This window comes from Aedes aegypti, chromosome 2 (genome assembly GCF_002204515.2).
Source record: "Aedes aegypti strain LVP_AGWG chromosome 2, AaegL5.0 Primary Assembly, whole genome shotgun sequence".
NCBI classification, from domain to species: domain Eukaryota; kingdom Metazoa; phylum Arthropoda; class Insecta; order Diptera; family Culicidae; genus Aedes; species Aedes aegypti.
In genome coordinates, this window is record NC_035108.1 from 362,533,644 (window position 1) to 362,552,317 (window position 18,674).

At 40.3% G+C, this 18,674-nt stretch overlaps 1 protein-coding gene across 3 annotated transcripts in view; it reads right to left on the reverse strand.

Moving 5' to 3' along the window:
* LOC5564903 (mucin-5AC) overlaps window positions 1–18,674 on the reverse strand; it is a 138,626-nt gene that overhangs the window by 99,175 nt on the left and 20,777 nt on the right. For 2 of the 3 annotated variants that reach the window (XM_021846480.1, XM_021846481.1), the window contains exons 2-3: window positions 15,962–17,111; window positions 15,485–15,741 (exon numbers count right to left, since the gene is read on the reverse strand). In XM_021846480.1, coding sequence (XP_021702172.1) covers window positions 15,485–15,741; window positions 15,962–17,111 — 1,407 coding nt within the window. The remainder of the gene's footprint in view (window positions 1–15,484; window positions 15,742–15,961; window positions 17,112–18,674) is intronic. The other variant, XM_021846482.1, reaches the window with a different exon arrangement.

The following is an 18,674-nucleotide window of genomic DNA, read 5'->3' on the forward strand; positions in this document are numbered from 1 at the left end:
TTTAAATTGAGCTAGAAATCTTAAGAAGAAAATATGTCCCCTTTGACTTTTGACCCACCTTACTTACACAATTTTATTAAAGCATAAGATCTCGGTAATAACAATGAGTCAAAGACAATGTAAGCTTGTATCAATTTTACCAAACGAGCGCGCTTTTGATTTATTATGTATCTCACGCAGATGAAATCGTTCAACAGATTAGTATTAATATATTCTAAAACAAACTTCATCGACAACAACACTGATTATACGCCAGAAGAATTCGACCGCAGCCAATGCATTTGGCAGGTTGTTCGGATGAAGCAATCAGCATTCGTCCGCTCCGAGTGATGCTTCTATCCCCACGCTTGATGAATGACAATTTTGTTCTTGAAGAATAAATCAACCGCCCGAAAATGGCCGTGACGCAGATGACTACGACTTCCTTGGAATGCCATGATGAAACCGGCATGCACCTGATAGATAGATAGATGGCGACATCGTGACTGGTGCGACTCTAACGACCAGTTTGATTTGATGGATCCAATGGCGTAGGAATAACAAATTTATCTGCATATGAGTGGCTTTATTGTAGATTTTTGCAAATTGGAATCGATTTGTAGCAATCATATGGTATGCTAACTAGGAAGATCGGAGTGGCGATGAGCAGCCATTAGAGGCAGTTAAACTCAGATCCACTTATTTTTCAAATAAATTTGTATTCTGTGTTGTTCATCAAAAGCAATTATTGAGTGTTTGAGGATTGCCATCTATGCAATAAATGTACCATTATCATATTTTGCAGCGTGTTTCCTAGTATTCTGACTTGATTTTGAACCAATTTACTACTTTACTATACTACAGTTAACTCTTCCTTCCTCAATATTTTGTATCTCGATATCGAATTAGAGAACCATAGTAAAAGTTGACTTTCAGGACTACTTTTTTCCTGCTTGATAAAAAAAAACAAGACTTTTCGGATGAGACACAAAATACCTGTTTTCCCATATGTAAAATCCATGGTTTGAATATATTTCAGAAAAATTCAAAGCGAACCTTCATTTTATTTGCCCTTCAAAAAGCTATCGATCTCCATTAAAAGGGCAAACATTTTACATTCGTCTTTCCTTATTCCGACTATCGCATTTCATCTGCCTCAGCCATGGTATTCGATCGACATCTCCATACATTAACCTATAACGAGCGACAGAGTTTCGGTAGCCCCCCTCCCCCTTAGATTCCTCGATCTCCAACGGAGATGAACAACTTCATGTAAACATAGGCAGCCCCATTCGTGTCTTCTTGGACCTCGCACGCTGCAAGATTTACAAGCAGGCTAGGCATGGCCATATGTTGATGCTCATCATTGGCATAGTGCAAGCAAGAATTTACCTACCGTCCAGAACGATAAGGGTATGCGATATGCATTGTTTTCATGGCGATATGAACCGAAATGATACATGGAACTTTCAACATTGTTTACACGGATAAAAATCTGATTCCCCAATCATGATTTACAAGCCATGGAATTTAGAAATTGGCTTCGATATTATGTCATGTCATGGGGTCTTCCTTAGCCGAGTGGTTAGCGTCCGCGGCTATAAAGCAAAGCCATGCTGAAGGTGTCTGGGTTTGATTCCCGGTCGGTCCAGGATCTTTTCGTATTAGAAATTTCCTTGACTTCCCTGGGCATAGAGTATAATCATTAGTGTGGGACAAAACTTAGATTCTCGCTCCAGTCCACTTTTTGGAGTGCATTTAGATCCCATAACAACTGTGCAAAATTTCAGCTCGATCGGTGAAACTATATTTTAGCGCCAGCCGTTCAAAGTTTGTATGGGATTTACTATGGGAAAACCTACTTTTGCAAAGAAAAATCGCCAAAGGGCACACATTGACCTCTATAAAAATTCTGAACACAGATTTTTTAACGGTTTGTAAAGGTATTTTAACGACGAAGAATATTAAAGAAGACCGCAAAAAATCCGACACTTGTGAAAAAATTTATTCTATGAAAACCTATTGGCAAGGCGACGTTGATTAGCACGTAAAGGAATAACAATAACAACAAAATCGAGCAAAATTTCAGACTAGTTCATGCTTAATAACTTTTTTCACAACCATCGGATTGCTTTGCGGTCTTTGACAATGTTGTTCATCGTAAAAATACCTATCGTGATTTGTGTTCAGAATTTTTATAGAGGTCAATGGGCGACCTCTGGCGATTTTTCTTTGCAAAAGTAAGTTTTCCCATAGTAAATCCCATACAAACTTTGAACGGCTGGCGCTAAAATATAGTTTCACCGATCGAGCTGAAATTTTGCACAGTTGTTATGGGACCTAAATGCAATCCAAAAAGTGGACTGGAGCGAGAATCTAAATGTTTCATATAACCGTGTCCCAGGCTAATAATCATACCTGCCACACGATATACGAATGCAAAAATGGCAATTTTTGCAAAGAAAGCTCTCAGTTAATAACTGTGGAAGTTCTCATAAGAACACTAAGCTGAGAAGCAGGCTTTATCCCAGTGAGGACGTAATGCCAAGAAGAAGAAGAAGATTATGCCATGAAGACAAATCATGGTTCCTGGAGTCATAAGCATGATTCTTCATAAGCGTAGCATCCAGAGTGACAACACTAAGCGGTGCGCTTTCGTATCACAATTCAACATGACAAATTGGTAGTATGGTAAAGTCAGGCTCTTGGTTTGAACCTCGCTCTGACATTTTTTTTTATGTTATCGGGTTGACTGACCGAACTACAAATATATCATAAATGGATGCGCGAGTTATAATTTTCGAGCATTCGATGCATGATTTCGAGCAATCAGCTACAAAAACATAACGCTTGTGTTGCGTTACGGCAATCTGACTCATGATATCATGAGTCTGGATCATGGTATATTTTCATATGATGAATCTGAAATCATGATATCAGAGTGCATAATCATGATTTTGGGTCTGATTTCTAACCGTGTATGCTGAAACAAAATATGAAAAAGTTTCGTTGAACTCGATACGAAGTCCATAAATGAGCGAAATTTTCAGAAACACGAAATAAACTTATCATCATTTTTTACACTCTCAGTTTTCTTTACAGGTAAAACGAATTCGAAGACTTGACTAGGGTTTGAAAGATGTATTTATAAGTTAAAAATTAAAGAAAACTAATATTTTCCCTAGATGTTTTTTCAATTTTAATCATAGATGCAGCGACTACTCGTTCATTGCTTCATGTTTTGTCAAGCGAATGTCATTACCTAAAGCATGCGAAATCAACTTATACTCCCTTCCGGTATTGTATGGATCGAGTTGCTAACCATTCCCAAGGTAGATGAAAAAAATCGAATTTAGTACTATACCATTTAATTCCACTAGAGTTTGTATCCTTTGACAGATACGCGTATTTCGACCTCAACTGTAAGGCCGTCTTCAGTGTCGTGTACTAGACTCGACTAAGTCTTCGGTTTTTTTCATCTACTTATAGGTATTCTACTAAACAGCTCGAAGATTCATTATCATTCCCAAGGGCTTTCAAAAGCACCCAAACAACCAAAATGTATGTATTACGAAATTACCTTTTGCGTTATACGATGCTTATACACTACCCTCCATAAGTATGGAATCGTTGCAATACAGAGTATTGCAGCACTTTTATGTTTAGCATCACCCAAAATCCAGTGATAAAAGTATCTTCAACTGAAATAAAAAATTGCGGGGGCTGAAAGACGTATTGTTAAAGATGACCTCAAAAATATATTGATCTAGCCCCTCTGAATCACGAGATAATATTCATTTTAGGTGATGCTAAACTTTTCAAGGTGCTGCAATATTCAGTATGAGTGTTGCAATACGCGATTCCATACTTATGGCGGGTAGTGTATATGCAAAGATTCCATGTAATACGTCAAAAAGCCTTATACGTACAAAAGTGGAGGCGAGATAAGCATATTTTATTAAATGAAAATTGGCATACAATGTGACTTAATATATGATCTTTTTACGTGTATACGGAACAAAACAAAATGCACTGATGAACTCAGAAAATGGGAAACGAGGAAGCTCGTGAACCAAATGATTTCATTCGCTGTGTATTGCGGGTGTGCTGTAATTCGCACAAGTAAACAACATTTCATGTATATCTTTATTCAACTTTATGTTGGTTAAGTATTTCGACAAGAAAATATAAATTAAAAGTCCCAAATAGTGTCAAATCATTTTTGAATTTTCAGGTGTTTTCAAAAGATTCTTAAGGACCCAGTAAGGCCTCTGAGCTTCAATTATTTCCTGAAAAAATATCAAGAGCAAAGGTTTTCCACCGTGTTTCCAAGAACTCCCAAAGTATTCACAGAGGTTCCTAATATTACTCAAAAGGTTCTTAAGTACTCTGCGAGATTCCTGAATGCTTCTCACCAGCACCCGAACAGTGAATTATAATAGAGTGGTAACATTTTATTAGAAAAAACGTGCTTTTTCTAATATTACTACCCAGATAAAAATATTTAAATTTCAATGTAGCGTAAACAGAAGAGTAAAGTAAAAGTAAATTAAATTCATCTATTGTTACAGCATCACGTTTAATTTTCAACTAAAGATGCTTAAATGTTACATGATCGTGTAAATTTAAAGTGCATTCGATTGGAAAATGAGCGATTTGTCGTTGACATTTCAGTTTATTTTTATGCATGAAAATAAACTAAAATTTACAACATATTTCTAGCTGTGTAGTTAGTAATTAAAATAATAATAATAACAACATAATTGACTTTAAGGCAAAGTAGCCCGTCATTCCTTTTGGCAACAATGATGACTTTTCAGCTTGCATATCAAAGTGATAAAACTCAGTCTTGATAGTATATATTAACTTAAAAAAGTATCACTGTACGCGCTAACATGCATAAAGTACGCTGATACTTTTTCAGCTGAGTCAGTGCAAAACCAACTGATTTTCTTTGATTCGAAATCGTAAGATGAATTAACATCAATCATCAACGACGTGTACAAATTTCAATGACGGCCTACTTTGCCTTAATCAAACAAGATTGAAGCAAAATATGTTATAATTCTAACAAAATTATAACTCACGATGTTTTAAAGCAGGAGTGATTATGACGAACAGGTGCAAAAGTGCTCTACGAGCCAAAAAGACTGAAATTTTTGGCTCGTAGAGCACTTTTGCACCTGTTCGTCATAATCACTCCGTTCGAAATCTGGATTTTTACACACTTTAATGGACTCTACTACTTCCACGATAATCGTGAAGTCTGATATATGAATGTCAATCTTTCATTAGTTTTTATTTCGTTATTTAAATTTAAGTATGTTGTAAAAGATTTGGTTTATTTGATATTTTTTATTTGATATAAAATATTTCAAAATTCATTGCCTGAAATGGCAGTTTTGCTTTGGTTAGGAAATTTTCCCACTTTTGCTGTTGGATCGAACAACTAAACAAGTTTTGGTAGCGTCATATTTTTTTAATAATTTTTTAATGGATAAGGCACAAGTTCAGTACTCTCAAAAATATTCATAATATTGATGTAATTCAAGATTTATTTCTTATTTATATCACGATGTCCAAATTTTCGATTATTATCGAAGTTGCATATACCCCAGATTTTTTTTATACGAGGATAAGCATCCCAACAAAACTTTAACATCCTGAAACTTTCAAATATTCTGTCGGGAAAAATTGGATTTTTCAGATTTAAGTGCATTTCCAAAATAAATTCAAGAAACCCCAATTTTGCAGGCTAACTTATCACATACAATATGTAAGGGACGTTTTCTAGGATAGAATATTTTAACTCAATTTCTAGGGGTTCGTGCTAACGTAAGAACTTCGACAACATTCATAAGGTTACGGGACGATGTCCGACCGGTTGAGCCCGAAACCGGTTGCATAGAGAGGTAATTTTAACTCGTTTTAATCGTTGTAAGAACAATAAGTTTTGTGCCCTGTCTCACTTCGCGTCTTCTGAGAATAATTTTAGCCTTCCAATTTCAAAATTTTAGCCGTAATGTTGAACGTTTAGGTAAAATATTCGAGATATATATAAGTTCGATACCCTGTGTATCAGTCTCGTAAAACTGTGTTTCGGGATCCACCATAACGTCCAAAACATCATATGGTGAAGATGAATTATAACTACCTCTAAATATTCAAGAGCGCAAATCTAGACAACATAAAAGTGGTTTAAAGAGAAAAGAGATTTTTTTTTGGCACAAAATCTAAGCAATGTTCACAAAATCTATGATTGCATTGCACTTGATATCTGTAATGTGATGACGATTTTCGCCATTTTTTTTTTATTTCAACGAAAAAAGTGGTTTTTAATTTTTGATGATTGTTTTCTTGATTTACATATCGATCAAATTTTCAGCCCAATCGTTATTTGGTCTTCAAATGTATTCTTCTGAAAATTCTAGATATGGCTTGGTTTGATATAATTTGAAGCGTTTCAAAGCAAAAAGTTAAGATACTTCAACACTGTTTCTTCATAAGGGCTTAACTGATATGACATGGTCGACATCTCTTCATTGATTCTCTTTTTCTCGCCCATAGCTTGACCAAATTAAAGAAATTCGCAATATTTCTTGTTTATAGATTAAGATGTAGTGATTCTCTATCTTTCAGCAATAATGCAAAAAGAGCAACGACGAAAAGAAATCGATCAATGCATAAGCCCTTATGAAGAATGTCGATTTCAAGGCATTGGTACAAATTCCAAAAACTGTCGTGAAGCACCTGTCGAGGCTTAGCAGAGCACTAAGTGCTTCGCGGAGCACGATATGAAAACCGCTGTTTTGAAGTAAACAAAACTATAACTCATGGCGTTATTTTTCATAACTGAATTATAACAATATTGGTTACAATATTCGGTTTCAAATTGCTTTTAGATTATTATCAACAATTTTTGTTTTAATTTGGATTTCGAGTACAACAAATTTAGGGGCCCGGATAGCCGTAGCGGTAAACGCGCAGCTATTCAGCATGACCATGCTGAGGGTCGTGGGTTCGAATCCCGCTGGTCGAGGATCTTTTCGTAAAGGAAATTTTCTCGATTCCCAGGGCATAGAGTATCTTCGTACCTGCCACACGATATACATATGCAAAAATGGTCAATAGGCAAAGAAACTAAACTAAGAACACTAATCTGAGAAGCAGGCTTTGTCCCAGTGGGGACGTAACGCCAGAAAGAAGAAGAAGTACAACAAATTTTGAGTAGATTTTATTTTTATAACAGATTTCATTTTAATTGTGTTATCGTTTCTTCGAAAAAAGAACGTACCCTTACAAATTTGGCCCAAACCAAACCAAAACCACCACCAGATTCAGCATTTTCGATGCGTGGCTTGAAAATATAACTGATTTATGATTCTTTCTGAGAATTTCATCGAAAGCAGTAGAACGATTACGAAGTTACAGAATTTTCATACTTCGATGTCGGAACACAGTACTGTAAAAGTTTAAATTTACAATCGGATGACTCCTTTCGATGTTCAGAAAAGCATTTTTAAAGCCACTTTCAAAGTGCTCAAAAAGCTTCTAGGGACCTCTTGGCAACTTCTTGGAAACTCTACGAAATCTCAAGGAACTTTCTAAAACGCCCAATAGAAGCTTTAACAATTTCTTGGAAACCTTTGAAATTTCTGTGAACACTCTAGGGACCCCTTGGAAGGCTATTGATTCGTTTTTGCTCCACATCGCTCATTCGATTATAGATCGAATTCTGAATGTCCTCGTCATTCCAAATTTGAGCTGAATTGAATTAAAACTGAAAATGCTTACTATGAGAGAAGCAAGCAATTCATTGAATCGATCATAGAAACCCTACGTCCGATTTGAAAACAGTCTTCGAAAACTTTTAGCTGACAGTCAGTGTTGTTCTAACCCTCAAGAGGACGTGGGCAAACCGCATGACCGATTGAATGAATTGCTTGCTTTTCTTACAGTAATGCCCATACAAACTTTGAAGGGCTTGTGCAGTCTTAGTTTTCACCCAAATAAGTTCTTATTTTGGGAGGAAACTCAGAATTTGATCTCGAATCGAATGAACGGTGTGGAGAAAAAACGTTTTTTGAACCACCTTAATGGCTATAACTGGTAAGCAATTTTAAGCAATTTCCATTTTTTTCCGCGAGGTAATATATGACTCGAACTTTTGTCCCTTAAATTCGAACTTTTGGTTCACTATGGGCAAAACTTGCTTCCAAGAATTTATGCAATATTAGTATACCTCTAAATATACTTATTGTAGACAAAAAAGAACTTCAAATAAAAAAAAATGTTTCTTATATTTTTACAAATCCAACTCGATATACCGCGGAATTTCGTTTTAGTTCGTGTGTTACCGAAATATTTCGGAGATATTTTTTGCCGCTAGACGAAACGAAACGAAGTCACAAAGCAAAAGTTTTACCTCTTTCAATTCTGTGGAATTCGAACGGTTTTCTGATGAAATCGTTCGAAACACCGCATACCCTTAGAGAACGCCACTCGGCCGGGTGGCAACGGGGTGGGCGCCTGATTGCTAATTTGCGCAAAGAACACCCGCGCGATAAGAAGCGGGTCACCATCGCCGCGGCAAAAAGGTTAAACACGGTTTGCCATTTGCAGTCGCGTTTAAATCATTTGTTAAGTGAATATATATTTTTTTCGCTACAAGAATGGGCCCCCATTCGAACCGTGCTGGAACCGGGGTTCCGGGGCAAGAGGTGTGCAACAAATATCATCTTTATGGCTATGCTCAATTTGCGCGGGTCTTCGTCGGTGATGGTTGGCTTTGCAGATTGCATGTGCACTATCAGATTCTGTTTCGTTTAAAATAGCGATGGTATCACGTATGGTTGGTGGTTGGTGGACCTCCGCCGATGATCGCGCAGTAGCCACCGTGCAACGTGCTGTGTTCCATGTTGCTCCGTGTGTGGAAAACGTGAGGGATCGCATCTGCTGGGCGTTCGCTAGCTCAAGTATTCAAACCATGCATGCTCAATTTATATGCGTACTTATGTTAAATAATTGTTAAATATGTTTATTTAATGAAGGCGGTTTTCGCGCTGACATGGCGATGGGATAGGGCCGACCAGTAGGGTGTTGAACAGCGATGGTACATGATCAGGCTATGCAGCTTACTAATAGTTTTATTAAGGATTCTCTATGGCATGAATTATGTTTGTATTTGGCACGGAAATGTAACATGAACCATGGCACGATTATGATAGTGCAGAACATGGACCACGTTGAAACAGAGACAAACTTTTCTGCTAATTAGCACAAATAAAAATAAATCTGCGTATCTACCTACCGCATGATGTAGGTATAATTAAAGTACCATTGAAAAACACATTTGGAAATCAATTCCCCAACATTTCAAGATATCGGTTAAAACTATCTTTAAGGGCATTTTTATCTACACGATATTACAGCTATTACCTGCATAAAACTTTACCAATTAACTTTTCTAAATTCTGGATCATGTGAAAATCAAACCAACTTGCTAGCAACACTCTACGTATTATTGTTCCAATCGGACTTGAACATCAATTTTACAAGTCGAACAATCCATAGTTGCTTTATCTATCTTTTGGGTTAGGTACCGGGAGAATCTGTTCTTGTTACCGTTTTGACTCATATTCCGAACACTTCAGGCCAACAGTGACTTCAAATGCATCTAACAGTCATAAATCAGCTGATGTTTGTGAAAATTTCATTTTCTTCGCAAAGTCTAACTGGGTGTGCTGATAAAAATGTTTATTTAAACTTGTTTAGTATTGTTTTTACGTGAAAGTATGAAACAACATTTTGATTCAAATGCCAAACACTGTGGTCATTCTGTCTCATATTCCGAACACCTTGACTCAAGTTTCGAACAGCACGAATAAATCGTATTCAAATGAATAATTTTGCAAACAAATTTATCTGAGCTAGTTTTACTGACCTCGTACTAAAGAATCAACACTAATCCCGAGGCATAAAATAAATTGGAAGAAGTAAAATTGAATTGCAATCGACTGCCATTTTCAAGTAATTTGATGACATATTTCAGCGAAACATTTCAAGCAAATCGCCATGAAAAAACCGAGTGTTCGGAATGTGAGATTGTTCGGAATTTGAGACAAAACGGTATATCGTAAGCCGCCTGTTGAAGCCACCATAGAATTAGGAGCAATAATTACTCCCAATATCAATGACTCTCTTGTACAAAACTAGTGATAGCAGTACCCATCTCATTCGTTATGTTAGTAGTTTAACAAATTTTGTTGCAAGGAATCAGATAGTGGCTTCGTTTACTTCCATCCCGCGTGGGCTACTTGGTTGGTAGCTAGGTGCTTCTTCTTCTTGACATTAACCTCCTCACTGGGACGGTGCCGGCTACTCAGCGCAGTGTTCTTATGAGCACTTCCTCAGTTATTACCTGAGAGCTTTCTTTGCCAAAGTTGCCATTTTTGCATTCGTATATTGTGTGGCAGGTACGGTGATACTCTATGCCCAGGGAAGTCAAGGAAATTTCCATCACGAAAAGATGCTGGACCGACCGAGAATCGAATCCAGACACCTTCAGCATGGCTTTGCTTTGTAGCCGCGGACTCTAACCACTCGCCTAAAGAAGGCCCCAGCTAGGTGCTCTGGCATTCAAATTGGTCGGTGGTTTCGTTTTGTACGTAAGTGTGGAGTTGAGTGATTGATTTCGACCATCGAGGCGTGGAAAATGTGGCCGAGTTTGAGGACAAAACCAGAAGCGGTTTTTATCTGGACACCATGGAATGAAGCAACAAGCGTTGTCTTTATATAACGATGGGCCTCGTTTGAAGATTAAAATTGTATGACGATGAGTCCGGTCGACTTGGGACAGATGAAAAAGGTATGAGAGTAACGGAAGAAGCCAATCGTCTCATTCGACAGTGGTTAGAAACCGATCAGCGGGTCGATAGTTTCCTTACCACAAATGTCACTACTACCTCTAGACACAATGTAAATGTACAAGATAGCCGGTAATCACGAATAAAGCTCCCAGAGTTCTCTCGACATTCTCTGGTTCTGTTTCGGAATAGATATCGTTTAGAGATACCTTCAAATCTCTCATAGACTACCATTATGTCAAACGTCCGTATGCGAAATGTCCTTATGCGAAACGTCTTTATGCGAAATGGGTCACCCCCGGTGACGAATAAGACGAGGAAACGATATAAACAGAAGCGAAGACAGCTACAAGAAACTCAATGCATCCCGCAAAGGCTTTGTGCCGCGAGCCGAAATGTGCCGAGATAAGAATGGAGGTATCTTGACGGACGAGCGGGAGGTGATTGAAAGGTGGAAGCGGCACTACGATGAACACCTGAACGGCGCAGAGAAGCAAGACTACGGCAGGAGGAAAGGCTTCATCCGTACGGCGGATGAGGGAGACTTGCCAACTCCCACAATAGGTGAAGTTCAGGATGCTATCAAACAGCTCAAGAACAACAAAGCAGGTGGAAAGGATGGTATTGGAGCGGAACTTATTAAAATGGGCCCGGACAGGTTGGCCACTTATTTGCACCGAACAGCTACCAGAGAAGTGGCAGGAGGGAGTAATATACCCAATATACAGAAAGAGTGACAAGTTAGAATGTGAGTACTATGCGAGCCTCAACATGCGGGGCACGATCTTCAATAAATCCAGCCAGTTCATCTGTATCACTGACGACGTGGAAATTGTCGGAAGGACGTTCCAGTTGGTTTCTGAACAGTATACCAGGCTGAAACTTGAAGCAGACCGGTTTGGATTGAAGGTAATACGTCGAAGACGATATATCTGCTGACTAGAGGAACCGAGCGCGATAGAGCTCGCATTGGCAGACGCGTGATCATCGACGGAGATGAATTCGAGGTGGTGGACGAATTTGTCTACCTCGGATCATTGATAACATCGGAAAACAACTGCAGGAGAGAAATTCGAAGACGTTTCATTACCGGAAGTCGTGCTTACTACGGACTCCACAAGACCTTGCGGTCTGGTAAACTTCACCTCCGTGATGACGCTGATAAGACCGGTAGTCCTCTACGGGTATGAGACGTGAACAATGCTCGAAGAGGACCTGTAAGTGCTAGGAGATTTTGAACGACGTGTGCTTAGGACGACCATTGACGGAGAATGTGAGAACGGCGTATGGAGGAGAAGAATGAACCACGAGCATGCGCAACTCTACGGTGAACCCAGTATCCAGCAAGTCGCCAAAGTTGGAAGGGTACGATGGGCGGGACATGGAATGCCGGATTGTGAGAATGCTGGACCCGCAAAATTGTGTTCACCTCGAATCCGGCTGGTACAAGATGAAGACGAGCGTAACGAGCTAGGTAGATTGACCCAGTGAAGCAGGATCTTGGAAGTGTGAGGCGATTGACAAACTGGAGGTTAGCAGCCATGGATCGAGTTATTTGGCGTAACATTGGCGCCATCAAAAGTAGGGTAAACAGGGCCAACCTCATAAGCATTTTAGTGGAATAAGAGTTGAACAAACTACTCTAGAGATTAGTACAGCTGAATAAACTGTTGTTCAGCTACTAATGTTGCTTGGGAAGTTAATTCTAATTCTGAACTTCGCATGCTTGCTCCGATTCTCGTCGACGGGATTCTCCGACTATTAGGCTGACTCAGAAATGCGACCATCACTGAAGACAGAAAGCATCCTATCATCCTGTCAGCACGACATCTTCTAACTTCAAACTTCAAAAGAGCAGCACGTGAGTTGAAGGAACTGGCCAAGCAATTTTACTCCCAGCAACATCAAGGGGAAATCGTCAATCACTGTGCCGGTATTACCTTCAAATTCATTCCGCCTCGCAGCAGGATCGATGGTACACCTGAAAGCAGATGACCTTCCGCCTTTGATGTGGAAATACGGAAGGATCACTTACATTTTCCGTGGAGACGATGGCAACATCCGGGTAGTAAACGTCCAGCAGCAGATGAGAAGTATCGGCGCGGAATCGCAAAGAACCACAATCGAACCAGCTGAAAACACCCCAGATGACTCTTTTTCGCAGAAGAATGGTACTGCGCAACGATCGGAGACACCAGGGCCTCTGAACTCTGTAAGTATTGTTGTATAATGAAATTTCAAAACAGTTAATGGAATGTTTGTACTCCGGCATGTCCTGCGCATCGATGGTCTCCCATCGAGTACGCCCAACCCGATGCATCAACCCCATCGAACCCCGGGTGTATCGCAACGAGAGGACTCCCGATGACGTCACAACCATCTACAAGATATCGTCCGTAGTGAACAAATCACCGATCAATTGCCCAGTCGTCTAATTGCCTCCGCCGAAATCACTGAACTACGTTGTTTAGAAAAGGTATCAAAGCAGACCGGCGAGTCTCTCGAAGTGCAACAAAATACTCGGCAAAGAGTCATTTGAAAATGATCAATTGTAGGATCAATCAGAAAGAGGACACATGGTTGTCCAATTCCAGATGCTGTTTTCTCCATGCCTAATGCATCTTTTTGTACCGAAATATCTGGCCAACCTACAAATTTTTATAAATTTTTAAATAGAGCAATAAGTTTCTTAAAAGATTTGTTGTATTAAAGATAGATTAAAATATGCGCACTCTTTCCATTTTAAATTTGTACAAAATATGTTTATGAAAACTGAATTCAACTTGAAAATTTTTTAAGAACACAAATCTGGAGAACCGAACACCCGTTTGAGATGAAAACTTAATCGATTGGTCAGCAAAATCGATTAAGTTTTCAGCTTAAACAGATTTTTGCCCTTGAAAATTTGAGGTTTGGCATCGAATCATCTTCTCCTTAAACGGATACATTTTGTAAAAATATCAATTATGTTGAAAATTATGCTTTCTTTACTAATCATTAAAAAAAAGATTTCAAAATTTCAAACAAAGCTTCCATAAAACTAATTCTTTGAAAAAAGAGCTAGTCTGCAAAACTCGACCAAATTAATCTATCATTGAGACCCTACTATAAACAGAGAAACAGTTAAAGGTCTCGTTTTATACCCTCAATGAATGTTAAGAATGATTTGCTATTTCAAACACATTTTTTTGCTGTGTAGCGGTCATAATTGGCATAAACGTGGATCAATGGTGAAGCTTAAAAGGAGTATGTTGAAAACAAAGCTTTCTTCAATATTTGTTACTGGCGGGTGAAATTTCTTTCGGGAAATTTATTTCGCCATATGATTGGAAACATGTTTAAGAATTCATAAGAGTAGTTGGTTGCAAAGAATTCAGCCATTTTTGAACAGTTTTCGCAATTTTTAACTCTTTGAGGTGAGTGAATTTTTTTTTTCAGACAATTTCTAATTATTTTGGAAGGTTAAAAAATATTTTGACAAATAATAGTAAAATAGCATCGTGGTATTGTATTTAGAGAATATACACTTTACTTACAACTATAAAAAAGTCTGTAAGATCAGCCTAACGCTCCTTACGGTACTTAGATGATTATATTTCCACAGATTTTTTCGAGCTGTTTATAGTCCACTTGAAAGAAACTCAGGCAGTGTAAGCAGCTCATTCTACGGATCTACGGAAGCAATTTTAGTGAAGTCAAACAGATTCACTCATCTGCAAAATATGGCTTCATAAATTCAAAACTTCTCATAAAATCAATGTCGTGTTCTGAACTGCTGACCATTTTTCCGCAGATTGTTCTTCACCCAAATTACAATTCCATTACCCCCACTCAAAATCACCTGTCACAAAACAAATCACGTACGGCCACTACTGCTGCGCACGATGACATTCCGCAATCATATGTTCGTCCTCCAGCCATGCCGCTGATGATGGTCCAGCGATAAAATAAAGATAACCCACCACCCGGGGGGAGTCTTAATAAATTGTCAACATCATGCAGTGCCTCACCGTGGCCCGGTGAACTCTCCATATCTTTCCCTCTGTTGTCTCGGTGTGTTTAGCAGCCGGTGCCGGAGCACTTGTCATTTCACACCAATCGATTGCCATTGCCAAACGGCCCGAAGGCATCCACAGCCAAACAAACAGGTAAACAGGTTCAACCGAAGTTGAGCCCAAAATGGTCATCTATGGGTGATCGAGCAATATTTGTGACGATGTGCCTGGCTCTGAGCCTGGGGCGAAGGTTTGGTCATAAACATGTGCAAAAAGTTGCCAATTTTTTATAACTCCTTCAGTTCGAATCGCACACGTGATTGAGACTGTACTACGAGAAACCGATGGCTTGAATTTTATTAGTTTTCAAGTGTTGGCGTTGCGCCGTAAAGAAGTAAAGTCGATAAATGACTTGTCTTCTTCTTTGCGATAGGAGGACCACATTCCAACTAGGTCGGGACGACCTTTCGCTTGCGGTAGCAGCTTCAGATCAGAATGTCAAGCCAGACGATCGTATTAATCCATCCTCATTGCGATGCTTCGCAATCTTCACGCGAGAGGACACATTAATCAATTTTCTCGGATTCAGATTGGTCGTCAATAATAGTCATTGTTCGTCATTTGAATAATCGTTCCGATGCTTACCTGGTTGTTGGTGTTGAACAGATTCAGTTGGCTTTCCTGGACGAGTCCGTTGACGCAGTACTCGTTGGGTGTGCAAACCTTGTTCGGTTCGTAGCAGGGCACTGTCGTCGGAACGGGATAGTCGTAGCCGTGTGAAGTGACGGTGGTCTTCTTGAAGAATGGCTGCAAGTTGACACCGCTGGTAATGGTGTGTGTGCTAATGCCGGCGCCGGTATTTTCTTGTGTGCGTGTGACGCTAGATCCTCCGATACCTGATGCTAATGTTGGCGAGAAAAAATGGTGTTAGTGGAGGCACCAACAGTTGGTAACAAACAAAACAAAACGATAGCAAAACCAGATGCAGGTCAGCGGTTCTCAGACTAGCGTTTGTTGAGCACAGAGCAGTAAGACACCGTCCTAGGGGAAGAAGCATCTTAGACTCTTAGATTTTCAACCGTAGTCTGAAAAACGGTGCCCTAGTAGAGAAAGCTAAATTACTTGGCGAGATAGGAGGCGGCCCTTGGTCGGTTCTTGTACCGGTTACATCGGTCCTGGTAGCGGCGCCGAAGGTAGAAGTTGTAGCAGTGTTAGTATTAGTTTGGAAAGTACCAGGCGGCGGAGGCTGCTGCTGTTGCGTATTGGTTATGGTAGTAGCTGTATTAGTGTTTCTAGAGATAGTAGTAGCTGTATTAGTATTAGTATAAACTGGTGGCGGTGGCGCGGGAGCAGGAATTGGAGCAACTCCAGTTGTTGTTGTGGCGGTTGTTTTGCGGAATGTACTGGTAGTTCTGACTCCACCGGTAACTGCTGGCTGTCCTGGTTGACCTGGTTGACCGGGTGGTCCTGGCGGAATAACACCTTGCGAGCTGACCTGATTAGTAGCTGTAAACGTATTGGTACGAGTGCCGCCTGCCACAGTGTTCGTTCCAACTCCTTGTGTATTGGTGGTTTGACCGAATGCTCCAGCCTGGCCTTGAACACCCGAAGTTCTGGTGGTAGCCGTCGAAGTCCTGGAGATGGTGGTACCGAAACCTCCGATACCGCCAACTGCTTGACCTTGACCTACTGCTGCTCCGGTCTGGGTACCGACTGTCCTAGATGCGGTAGCCTGAACCGAAGTAGCAGTGCCACCAGCGCCGAACTGACCAGGCTGAGGAGGAGGACCCTGACCGGCTTGTCCACCAGCTGCCCCAAATGTCCTAGAAGCAGTAGCTTGAAAACTTGATTGTGAAGTTCTTGTTGCACCAAAAGCTCCAGCTTGACCTGCAGTGGCTACTCCTCCAGCCTGTCCTGCTGCTCCAGCTGCACCTGCTATTCCGGCAACTCCTGCGACTCCACCGGCAGCTCCTCCAGCAGCCCCATCCTCTCCAGCTCCTGGAGGAGTTTGCACACCGCCACCGATTTTAGTAGCCTTGAAAGGAGAGTCTGGCGCAACCCACCAGAAAGTAGTTTGTTTCTTTTGATCATGCGGTATAACATCAGTACCATCACCACCCGGAGCTTGACGTTTGGAAATTGATTTACTTCGGTACTGCGAAGCTGAGCGGAAACCCTGACCAGCCGAGAGGAACTCTGGCTGGTAGTTTAACTGGGCCGATGCCAGCCCTATACAAAGCAGGCCTACAAAGGCCCCCGTTCGGAGGTTCATCTGTGGAAAAACAACGAAACAAACAGGTCGTTAGTATCTTCAAACACCTAAATAACAACAGCATCAACTAATCATAGAAATTCTTGAGTACTTCTCCGAGTGATTAAACAACGCACAATTAGGTGCTTACAAGAGACAGAAATTCATTAACTGCCACCGGAGATAATGGAATTTTCCCACCGTGTAAAAATCCATCTCTTCACGTTCGGACCTTGAGCAAAGCTCGCCCGCACGAGTCAGCATGTGTTCAAGCGCGTACGCTGGTGATGATTTATCGTGCGAAACTGCCATTTCTGACACGGAGCTTCTTGGTGTGCTGACTGCGTACAGTTCCGTTGGACAAATATCACGTTCTTATTGTTGAACGACAAAAAATCGATCAAATCAACCGTTCGCTACGGTTGTTCAAATAAATCAGGATTAAAATCAGCGGGCAGCATTCAAGTGCCATCGTCAACGTAAGATTCCAAGGACTAATTAAGTCACCTCAAGCTGAACAACAAAAATCTCATAAATCTTTGCTGGTGAATGGGCAGCCAGTTGGCGGGCCCTCTAATAAATAACTCAGGTGCCCTTCAACAAGGCCGCGCATCCATTAGAGGAGGACGCCCCTCTTGCGAAGGCATTCGTTGTTCGGTAGGGGCTTAAGTGTTTGTTTACAGCCTCGTAAAAAAACGCATCACAGGAATTAGCGCTTTTGGAGGCGCCCTTTGGTTGGGCATTTGCTACGTTCGGATATTTCGGCGACTATTTTAACGGTGATATGGCTTTCAGTCGTTGTTGACTGAGAGCCTTCACTGAAATTTATTAAATTTAATTCAATAACTTATTTCTATTAAGTTTTAGTAACATAATCCTTATTTAGTTCTTTGAAAATGTTGATGACTATTTACAATAATGCCATCGTCCCCCTGATTTTTAACCACACACTGAAAGTACATCTTCTCCACCACGGCCTTCCGTAACCTTCCTTCTTTGCGCTTAGGCAGCCGGCAGTCCGGAGCTGGATGACAATGAAACTGATGTGAAGACCCAGTCTAGCAGGCACCAGAGTCTTCGTCTTGTCGTCTCTGCAAGTTGACCGGTTGAGCAAATACAAATTTACGACGGAACCAACAGGCTCCCCTTGTTGATTGGTGCTTCAGCAGATTGAGATAGACAAAAAAAATCCAAAACAAACTCGCTCATGCACTGACTGGTAGCAATCGATTCGTGGTGTTGGGGATGATGCTGTTGATGCTGTTGAGCGCTATACACAGCTGATGTTTGGTGTTGTGTGAAGTTCAAGGGCAGCAAGAGATGGCCCCAATAGGTTGGCTGGTTTGAAGCAGTGTCACGCTTTTGGTAGTGGTGCATGCCATTTTTAGTGAGATTGAGGACCTTAACTTTTCAATTCTATACTGCATGAGGTTTTGTATAAAAAACTCAGAGTTTTAATTTCTTAAGATCAGCTTTGGAAAGTTAGTTTTTATTAGATAAAAACTTTGAAATTCTCGCTTTACTTATCATAAAAGCCATTGGTAACCACGATTGAAGCCCATCGTTTTTAACACTTCAGTCGTT